The sequence below is a fragment of the Capsicum annuum genome, chromosome 6 (assembly GCF_002878395.1).
Source record: "Capsicum annuum cultivar UCD-10X-F1 chromosome 6, UCD10Xv1.1, whole genome shotgun sequence".
NCBI classification, from domain to species: domain Eukaryota; kingdom Viridiplantae; phylum Streptophyta; class Magnoliopsida; order Solanales; family Solanaceae; genus Capsicum; species Capsicum annuum.
In genome coordinates, this window is record NC_061116.1 from 184,011,700 (window position 1) to 184,023,539 (window position 11,840).

Consider the following 11,840-nt stretch of genomic DNA (forward strand, 5'->3'; position numbering starts at 1 on the left):
AAATTCTAGTAATAAGGATAAGAATCAAGACGATCAAGTCACATGATAATACATCCTAAATAAGTAGATAACAGAAAATAGAGAGAAGTAGCAGACATATTTACACAAGGGTATGCCCTTTTAGGGTCATCACAACTATGCTAATTAAGGTTTTGTTAATTTATGTTAGTACACAAAAATTTTCACCAAAAAATTAGGGGTACGACACCATCTTGATCATTCAAGAACGGAGGTCAACAGGATTCCAAGCACTCATAATCTTGAGCAGGTTAAAAGTCAGCTAAAATAAAGAATAATTTATCATATCTAAATAAAAGAGCAGAGATAGTAGAAATGGTTCATATTGTTGGTCGAGCTGTGAATTTCAGATGGCTACCTCCATCAAATCCATACGACGGTACGACACCATCTTGATCATTCAAGAAAGAGGGTCAGCACGATTCCAAGCACTTATAATCTTGAGCAGGTTAAAAGTCAGCTAAAATAAAGAATAAACTATCATATCTAAATAAAAGAGCAGAGATAGTAGAAATGGTACATATTGTTGGTCGAGCTGTAAATTTTAGATGGCTACCTCCATCAAATCCATACGATGGTTGGAGACACATTACCAACTGTAGAAGAAGTAAAGAGGTTAGATAGGGACAGGGGAGCAAAAGGAAGTACAAATCAAAATCGAGTACCTCTGAGCAGAGAATGCTCTTTTGTGAGCTAGATTAGTAAGAAATAGAGAAGAGCAAGGTGGAACCAAACCCACAAAAGGAGACGATGGAGCTTTAGGTTTCGAGAACTGTTGAAGGGGAGCATCTAGAAGAAAGGAGAGAATTTGAAAGTGATGTATGGCATTTAGGGCAAGCTCCTTGTTTATAAAGGGTAAACTCGAGTTGTGTCGGGTCACAAATATGGTAAATTTTTTCCTTGTTGGTTATTTTCTTTTGGGGCTATTTGGCCAAACTAATTTTTGTGTATATATTTGATTTTAAATAAAAGGGCCTAACAAGCCATCAAAAATTAACTTAAAAACTCCAACAATCACAAGAATTAAACTCTTAAATCTAATTCCTTGCAATAATTTTATCACAAGAGAAATACAGTAACTCTACCATACCAACACATGGGGGAGCTGTAGTCCACACTCCTAGGTAACTCTACCCAAGAGATACATCAAAACAGTGTTGAAAAAAGACTTGACTAAATAATAGAAGATTCGACCAACTAACTCTCGTTAATACGACTCAACTATAAACTTAGACAAGTAAATAATCTACAATCCTGTATAACTTGGGAGTAGATTTATAAGATAAGAGCAAGATAAAAAACTCGAAATCCAAAAAATACTAAACAATACTCTCTCAAGTCCCTTCGTTGAAGTGAGCAGTGTTCTTAAGAGAATGAATTTTACTTTTTAGAGATGAAAACTTAATTGTAAAAATTAGGTTTTTCTCTTGTCACTTATTTCTTTTATAAGAGAGAGAAATACCTAGGAAGCATTTCATTGGTCAAGGTTGGTCTGTCCTGCAGTGTCTCTGCTACAGTGCTACCAACCAACTACAAAAAAATATAATTTAACAGTTGCATACAGTTCATCTTTCCAAAAGTTAAAAACACTATAAACCAGGTTCCTTGCATGGTAGTTTGAAAATGATCAAAACCTAAACATACAACAAGGTTCAATCTTCACCCAATTGTATGCATGTGTGGCGGTTGGGGTTGGGGTGAGATTGTACTCCTAATTCCCCTAACCTCCTCCCCAGTCCAAATTTGGTAGAGCTATAGTTAATAATAATATGTCTCAAACAAATATAAGTTTAATAGCCTATTTGGACAAGTTTATTTTTTCTTAAAATTGCTTTTTTTTTCAAAAGTGTTTATTTAAAAAAAAAAAAAATTGTGGTGTTTAGCCAAGCTTTCGAGAGAAAATAAGTGTTTTTGGCTAGTAGCAGAAGCAGATTTTTATAAACTAAAAAAATGTTTTTCCCTCAAAGCACTTTTGATTAAAAAAAAATATATACTTAAAAGTACTTTTAAAAGTTTGACCAAACACTTGCTACACAAAAGTATTTTTAAAATTTATTAATCAAACACAAACAGTTTCTTGTCAAAAAAATTTATTTTTTTTTTTTGAAAAGTACTTTAAAAAGTATTTCTCAAAATAAGTTGATTTTTGAAGTTTGACCAAACATAATATAAGACTTCAAATATTATAATATGTTAATTAACAATGACAAAGGGTGTGGGCGGTACAAAGGGCGGACTTCAAATATTACCTCGTATTTGTATGTAAGTACATATATTATTTTAAAAATATTTGTATATATATATAATCTAAATATATGCTATAAAAATGGGAGTAAGGTATAGGGGTGTTGGTTGGTGGAGATGGGGCAATAATGGTGGGAGTGAGAGTTATGATGAGGTGTGTTTGAGAATAGGAAAGATACAATTAACATAAAATATCCATTTCAAAATTTATTTTCCCTACTTTTTTTTAGGAAAATTATTTTTCTAATTTTTAAGATATTATTTTTAGAAGAAAATAAAATGATTTACAACAATTTTGACCAATCAGACATCCTGAAAGGTTGAAAATATCTACCGAATACACCCTAAAATCAACATACCATGTTAAGCCATCTCTTGTGATATCACAAATTTACCATATAATGAGATATCTTAAGGTTAGCCGTCCTGAGGTGTAGGAAAAGATATATTTCTTTTGTTATGATTTTAATATGACATCTAGTTTAAAAAGTGAAAAAAGAATTATTTATGGTCTTAAGCTTAAATATTTCACTGAAAATTCATTTATTACCCTGTAGTGAAATATTTATTTGATTGAAAAGAATAATTCATAAATTTAAGTGATGAATCCACTTTCTCTTATGTTTGGACATTAACATTGAAGAGAAACTTTTTTTTTTAAACCACCATTGATGGGGATTAGTCTTAGCCTAATCTATATATTGATAGAAATAAAATTATAAAATGGTGTGTTGGAATTTTGTCCAAAGCACCTTGAGAAATAAGAAGAATGAAGAGTTCATCCTTGTACAAAAGAGTCCCTCTGTCAAAGCAAATGGGATTGTACTTTAAAGTTGTGAACGTAATAGCTTCCACTAATACGAGAAAAATATAAATATGCCCAAATCAAAATATATAAATAAAAGTAACCATTGTCAAAAGAGTTTCTCTAAGCTCGAATTCTGAAAATTGGACTTCCATCCATGTCATTCTTCAACCAGTTTTTGATCCCATTAGGCAAGGTCAAATTCTATGTAAAGAAAGAGCTTTGTTTTTGTCTCTCACCCAAGTTTGCCAAATAATCTATCAAGTTATTAGTTTCTCTATAGCAATGTTGAAACTTATAACTACCCTGTCTCTTAAGCTTGTTGATTTGGTGTATGATCGGTATAATATGAAAATGGACCTTAGTCTGCTCATTGATCATTTTGACAACTAGCATAGAATCTAATTCAATGTTCACATCTTTGAAACCATTTGTCATGCACCATGTTATTCAACATAAAATAGCTTTAGAATCTGTAATATTGTTGGAACATTCACCATTGTATTCTGAATAAGCCATGATCATCTGTCCATTTTCATCCCAAAGAACACCGCATCCTCCTGTACTTCTTGGATTTTCTTTGCTACATCCATTTGTATTTAGTTTAAATCTACCAGAGATAGGTCTTCTCCACCTAAGACATTTGATATTAATCCTAGATTCGAGATTTTCGATATGGAGAAGAGTGTTACGCCACTGCTGCTTAAGCTAGACTTGTGGAAACTGGCATGCCACAAGCATTCTGATTTGATAAATAACCTTGTTGATGATAGTATCTGAAGAGCTTTTGATGTCTTCATATTTATGATTACATCTAGCTTTCCAGATTTCCCAACAAATGAATAAAGGTACACAATGTATAAAAACTGTATAGACTCTATTATTTGTACTGCTCAACCACCATTTAATAAGTGTATCTCTTATTCTTCCTTGTCTATTGTTGATACCACAACAATTGGAGAAAAAATTTCAGACTGCAGCTGTCAAATCTCCTCCACTAAATAAGTGATCCACACTCTCAATACTTTTCGTCTTACAATAGCTACACTTTGAAGGCCCATGAATTCTGAATTTCTGTAAGGCTTCATCTATAGGCAGTTTGTTGTTCATTAACCTAAGCATAAAAAAGGAGATTTTGTAAGGAATATTTGTATGCCATATCATTGTAGCAGTAAGGGTAGTGTTTCTAGTCTTTCTCAGTGTTTGCCAAGCAGACTTAGTAGTAAAAAGACCATTTTGAATAGGAGTCCAAATAGGAAGATCAGTTTTGTAGTCAATGATATCAATAGTACCAATATGACCAACAATGTAACTCGGGAGAATATTAATTAACTTATTAAAGTTCCATACACCATTACTGATGAATTCAGAAACTTTAGTTCTTTTAGAATGATAAGTAGATGGAAAAAACTGAGCTAGAGGTCCAGAACTGATCTAATTATCCCACCAAAAAGAAACATCTCCTTTGGAGATTTTTCAAATGAGATATTTTTCACAATGATTTCTAGATTCTAGAAGTCTTTACCAAATGTGAGACTGTCCTGTGGCCCATTTTTTATAGAAAGGATGAGCTCTCGGACAATATTTATTTTCTAGAAATATTTTTAAAAGAGATTTCTTAGTTCTGAAATTCCACCATATTTTAGTACCAAAAGCATTACTGATGTCTTGAATTGATCTAAAACCAATCCCACCTTCTAAAGGAGGGAAACATAATTTCCACCAAGCTATCCAATGCATTTTCTTTTTTCTATCCCCATCACTCCTGAAAAAATTAGCCATAAGCTTCTCAATTTGATTAATAGTAGTTTTGGGAAGTTGAATCACAGAAAGAGTATGTAAAGGAATAAAGAAAAGGACAGATTTTATAAGAACGGCCCTTCCTCCATGAGAAAGCATCTTACCTTGCTAGCCTTGCATTTGGTTTGCAACCTTAGAAACTAATTTTTCAAAGTAAACAACTTTTTTCCTTCCGTTGTATATAGGAGATCCTAAGTAATCAAAAGGAAACTTTTGTTGATTGTAATCCGTAACTTGTTTGATATCATTAATGATAGATTGAGAAGTATTTGGACCAACTAAGAAGCAAGATTTGCTCCTATTAATAAGTTGTCCAAAATATTTTTCATAAATAGCAAGTTTATTCATCATGACCATAAGTGACAAAGAATTTCCTGAAGAGAATAGAATTGTATCATCCGCAAAGTTAAGATGAGTAATAATAAGACAACCTTTATTAACAGTATATGGAACAAAATGCTCATTTTTTAATTGATCCATTAAAACAGACAATAGTTTAGAGCTAATAATAAAGAGAGAGGGAGAGATGGGACCATCTTGCTTAATTCCTCTGCTTGATTTGAAGAAACCATATCTTTCCCCATTAATATTAACAGAGTATTAATTATTTGAAAGAAGCCTCCAAATCATGTCAGTCCAATAATTAGAGAATCCAAAAGTTTTAAGAGCTTAACAAAGATATTTTCAATCTACTCTATCAAAAGTTTTAGCCATGTCAAGTTTTAATACAACATTACCATTAGTATTATTTTTACCAATGTTATGAACCATTTCTTGAGTCAATATAATATTATCAGAGATAAATCTACCTTTTAAAAAACTCGTTTGATTTGGTGAAACTATTTTATGAATAACCTTGGTAAGTCGGGTGTTCAATATTTTGGAACTAATTTTATAGCTGAAGTTGCTAAGACTTATTGGTCTTAGCTCTGTGTACCTTTGGGGATTCTCCACTTTCGGTAGTAAGATAAGGCATGTGTGTGTGAGTGATATGGGTAATTGAGTACCTGCAAAAAAATCACAAATCATTAGGTAAAGATCTTTAGCAATAATATTCCAACAATGTTGATAGAATTTCCCCGAAACACCATCTGGTCCAGGGACACTATTAGCCTCTTTAATTTCATCTAGTGTAGGTGGAGCTCCCAACATTTGATTGTCATCCTCAATAATCACTTTAGGGAAGGTATTTGAGGATGTTAAAGTCTCATTCATGCCTTGGATCAGTAAATTGCTTGCTAAAGAAGTTGATGTCTTCACCAGCTATATTCACATTTCCTTAAATCCAAGTATTATCCTCTTTTTTCATTCTTTTGAGAGTCATTCTCTTTGTTTTTACATTCATTACAGAATGAAAAATTTTAGTATTAGTATCTCCTTCCTTGAACCATTTTATCCCCGCTTTCTGTCTCTAGTACATTTCCTCCCTTTTGGTATTTATAATCAATTGAACATTAGCCTTATTTAGATTCATCCTATTAACTTCACTGTTATCTTGAATGCATTTGTTTTCCATGTCTGGAACCATGCTCTCCAATTCCTTAGTCTTATCAAAAACATTACCAATGCAATTCTTAGACCCCCAAGATAGTTGTTTGCAAGTATTTTTCAACTTCATGTGAAATTTCCAAAGATGAGATCTGATTTCTTCAAAATTCCATGCTTGAGTAACAATCTCCAAGAAATCAGGTTTATTCACCCAGAAATCCAAAAATTTAAAGTATTTCGTATGAGGAGTTTGATCGTCCTTTAATGTGATGAGAAGGGGAGCAAGATCAGATCCTGATCTGAGTAGATGATGAACATCATTTTCTATATATTTTTTGCGACCAACTATGATTCAATAGGACTCTATCCAGCCTTTCCTATATTCTGATATTTGGTCTTCTACCATTGCACCATGTGTAAGTAGAACCTGTGTAACCTGCATCAATCAAAGAACAATCTGCAGTACAGTTAATAAAAGGAAGACTATCACTAATTTTATGAGCATTACCCTCTTTTTTCACTTTGATCGAGGATACAGTTGAAGTCTCCAACTATCAACCATGGAACATTAATGATATTCGCCATATTTTTTATGTCCTTCCAAAGATCCTCTCTTTGATGTTGTTTACATTTGGCATAGACGGCTGTGAAAAAGATTGTACTCCCCTAGTCATTGATACTATAAGTAACTTGTTGCTCAGTGTCTTGTATAATTATGAAATCAAATATTTGATCACTAAAAATTCAAATTTTGTTGTTACAATTGGAGTAAGCAAATTGATAACCTAGCCATCTTTTGAACTTGTCAAGTTTGAATTTTTTGTAAAAAGGTTCCATTAAGGCCATAAAGGCAATGTTGTGTCTTCTTTTGAGTTTTTTTATTTTATCAAAAGAACCTTGAGAGGTAATTCCTCTCACATTTCATATGAGTGATTTAATCATAAATCACTCCGATAAGTTGTTGTTTTTTGCCTGTGATCTAGTCACAACAGATTGAGAATTATATCCACATCTTCTACTTCTGTTGGTTTTGCTTCTTCTAGTGTGTTTATCTCTTGGAGAGAGGTTAGTTCTTGCAGCAACATCTTAAAAAGTTTTCTCAATTTTCTTCTTACTATTAGAGTTGGTGAGAGTTTGAATCAATTTTTCTGCCTCGTCATCGCTATCAATATTTTCTTCTTCAATACTTTCATAGTCATCTGTACTAGTGCCATCATTACCTTCTTCCTCTGTGGTTAGATCTTTCCTTATGTGTTCACTAATATTGTCTTCATCTTGATCAGATGAGTAATTCTCATGTCAATCCTTTCTTGTTCAGAGGAAAGAGAATTAGTATCCTTATCATCAAGAGTATTATTTTTGTCTTGAGTGTGTCTGTTATTTTGTTTTTTTTTGTTTGGAAGTAATTGAATAATGTTCTTTTGCTCCATTCCTCTTGGATTCTTCCCAATTTGCCTTCTTATTTTTGCCTTCGCCTTTGTCTTTCCCTGTTTACTAATTATGTTGCTGCTCTAAATTTTGCTTGTTTTGCTTTTGAGTGTATGCTTTTCTTTACCTGTTGTAAGGCAGTAGATGTTGATGCTATTTGATTAGTCCTGCTCTACTTATTTTTAGCTTGTACCTTTTTTTGCTCGGAGATAGCCTGTTGTTTGTGAGTCTGCTCACTGTTATACCTGTCAACCTTCTGTTTTCCCTTACCAGTAACTGTAGCAACCTTTTTTCTTAAACTTTGGAGGGATTTGGTTCGTTGATCTTTACTTCCTTATTCTTTCTACCAAATTTCTTTCTTTTGACTTGTTGAAAGCCATCTTCATCTAGTTGATATTTCTTAACAGCCTCACTTTTATTCTTTTTCTCAGTTGCCTCCTTTGATTTTTCCGCAGTAGCCACGTTCGCTTCTTTATTTCTACATTGCTTTTCCTCATGCCCTTGTGCTTACAGTAGTAACAGTATGTTGGTGCTCCCTCATATTCAACTTTAAGCCATTGTCCATCTTCTGTACCATCAAGTCTATTAAAACCTAACCATATACTGTCTTGCTTTGGTTGTAGCAGATCAATTTCTACTTTAACTTTGGCCATATTACCTCTAGATTTGGAATAAGTAGCTTGATCAGGGCCAATAGCCTTCCCTATAGATTGTACTAATCTTGCTAAGATTTCCCATCTAAAAAGATGCCAAGGTAACTTATGAATAAGAATCCAGACAGGTACGATGGAGGTCTCTTCGTCCGGCTTAAAATTTTGGAGTCCATTTCATGACTTTCATAGTGTATTGACCTAAGTGAATGAAAGGCTTGAAGTAAATGTGATTAAAATTAGTCTCGTTAGTGAAATCAATATATACGGTTCTATAGTCGTAGTAGGCAATCTTCACAGATCCTTTCAAATGATATTGCCTAACAAACAACTTTCTCAATTCCTCCATGGTAGGTTTTCCTTTAGTAAATTTTCCAACAATGGTAAATTTGCATTCCTTAGCTAGATTAACAAAATAATCCTCAGCATTGAAATAGACTGCAGGCTTACCGAGATGAGTACCGTGCTTGATATTAATATTACTAGCAGATTCATCTTTAGCAGCCAAAGCCTCTTGAACAGCTGCTGCAAAAGTTGGTTTTGATGGAACAGAGGATTTAACTTTACCAGTACCAATCTTTGTTTGGACTTGGGTATCATCATCTATATTATTGGTTTGTGCAGTGTTATTGCTGATTTGGGTGTCATTTGCAGTGGTGATGGCTTGAGTATTAGGAGCTATTTGATTTGGGGGAGTTTTGTTTTTCGGCGGTGGGTCAAAATTTGATGAGATTTTGGGGTCGGAGTGTTTTTGTTTTGCACTGCTAACCTTTTCTTGTTGATTTTCCCCTCTTATCTCTGTTGCGTGAGTTTGTGAATTGGGGTTTTCATAGCTTTGGGGTGTAGATTTAGATTTGGAGATGAGAGCTTTCTTCAAAGCTTGGAGAATCTCCGGATTATCAGCTACGATGTTGAAGATCCCGTCTTTATCCAAACTTAGACTGTGTTTCAGATTCGGGATGCCGCCGATGATCGAAGCAGTGGTCGGCATGTTATTGTCCACTGGTTCTAGAGGAGGATTAGTTGTGTTTTGCTGTGCTGGCAGTTTATTATTGGTTGAACTTGACATAGCCAACGGTCTAATATTTTTATCTGATGATTCGTTTGACTGTTTTCCAAAAAGTTCAATTTTCAGCATTGAGAGAAAAGTTCTTAGAGAGAGAAAAGTGAAAACTAAAACATATGAAAATGAATGTTTGCTGACATCGAAGAGAAACTTAGTACTTAAATAAGCTATTCCCCATTTGCCAATCTTACTGACGAGTTCATTACAGTTTTTAGATTTTCTGTCCTAAGTGAGTCATCATATGATAATAGGAATATACCGACAATGTCTGCATGGTCGGCAAAGTTTTATCTTCTTCCATCTACTCTCTCCCTGCACTTTTAATTTTTTGGTAGATGTCCAATAATATTTATTTAGTTTGAAATTTTTTTGGATAATTCACCCATTTTGTATATATTTTACACTTAATATTAGATAATATTTATTGTTCTATGCATTTTTTAAAATATTAAATTTATTATATTCAAAAGGGTAATATAGTAAAATTACACTTATTGCTAATTATTTTTTAAGATGTGTGTCGAGTTAATAGAGAGCACGTAAAGATGGACGGAGGGAGTAATAATTTTTTCTGGTGGATATAGTTCTTTTCTATCTTTGTAAGTATGTTTCATGATCAATAGTTCCCTTGTGATCGTCCTTGGAAAGGTTACTTTGCCCAAGCAAATATTATTGATTGTTATTGCATGCATGCAACTTGTAGATTGAAAAAGTTTGAATCACTTCAATACGAAGAATGCAAGCAATTATATATATATCTTAATGTTGCTTTTAAAGGAAATGATATTACACTTAAGATTGCATGTCTTTACTGCAGTTTTTTTGCCTTCACAATATTGCCATCTTCCTATCACAATTTCATGTATTATTTTTTAATGTAGTGTAGATAAGAAGATGAAAAACTTAGATTGCAAATGATGCATGATTAGAATGACCAATCAAGGGGCGTAGCCACCACCGTGTCCACCACCTTCACCACCTCCTGCACCTCCTCCATATCCACCAGCATGCTCACCTCCACCAGCATAGGCGCCCCCGCCACCGCCTCCGCTACCGCCTCCGCCACCATATGCTCCTCCATGTGCTCCTCCTGCACCACCACCAGCTCCTCCTCCGCTACCATATCCACCACCTGAGGCTCCTCCTTCTCCTCCAGCATAGGCACCACCACCACCACCTCCATGCCCACCTCCACCACCATATCCACCTCCTGGTGCCCCACCAGCACCATAACCGCCACCAGTACCTCCTCCGGCGCCTCCAGCATAGCCACCACCATGTGCTCCACCTGCCGCAATTCCACCGCCACCACCACTGCCTCCACCACCTCCAGCACCATATCCACCATCTGATGCTCCTCCAGCACCATATCCGCTACCACCGCCTTCACCACCTCCACCAGCATATCCAGCATCGTGTCCTCCGCCAGCATGGCCTCCTCCAGCTCCACTTCCACCGCCACCTCCTCCGGCATATCCACCATCATGTCCTCCGCCAGCATGACCACCTCCTGCTCCACTTCCACTGCCACCTCCTCCGGCATATCCACCATCATATCCTCCGCTAGCATGACCACCTCCTGCTCCACCTCCACTGCCACCTCCTCCGGCATATCCACCGTCATGTCCTCCGCCTGCATAGCCACCTCCAGCTCCACTTCCACCGCCACCTCCTCCAGCATATCCTGCTCCATGCTCTCCTCCAGCTGCATAGCCAGAACCACCACCAGCACCACTACCACCTCCACCGGCATAACCGTGGTCACCAGCAGCTGCATATCCACCACCTCCGCCAGAACCTCCGCCACCACCACCAGCAACAGCAACACCCGCACCACCGCCAATGCCATGGCCTGCACCATAGGCGCCTACCCCGCCTCCAACACCTACATGTTCGTAAGTGAGGAGGGTTCTAGCGGCTGAACATATTCCTATACCTAATAACACAAAGAAAACAATGTTAACAACTTTAAGCTTAGCCATTGGAATTTGTACTTGAATCACGATTTGGAAATGCATGGAGTTGGAGGGTATTTATAGATGTAGAAACGCGTCTGTGTGCACAAAGCACATGCAAAAGAACAAAAGGGTGCTCCTTTTGTCCCTACAAAGTGGTCCATTTTACATCCACCCTCACAGTATTCACATCATTTCAATCCCTACTGCAATTAGATAAGTTAGTGTGTTTGTGCTGTCTGCCATATTCTTTATGTATATACAACAAATATTTAGTATACTTATCATTCTCTTGGTAATTCTTTTTACTGTTTAATATACATTTTATTGGAAGTCCGAATCAGTTTCATGAATTCCTCCCAAATTCTGATTACATATAATTCTAG

At 35.6% G+C, this 11,840-nt stretch overlaps 1 protein-coding gene across 1 annotated transcript; it reads right to left on the reverse strand.

The window, feature by feature from the left end:
• Positions 1 to 10,227: 10,227 nt before the first annotated feature.
• Positions 10,228 to 11,516, reverse strand: LOC107839459 (glycine-rich cell wall structural protein 1.8). Its single transcript, XM_016682959.2, has one exon. The coding sequence runs from the start codon at positions 11,479 to 11,481 to the stop codon at positions 10,438 to 10,440; it is 1,044 nt and encodes a 347-aa protein (XP_016538445.1). The 5' UTR covers positions 11,482 to 11,516; the 3' UTR covers positions 10,228 to 10,437.
• Between the last annotated feature and the right edge of the window lie 324 nt (positions 11,517 to 11,840).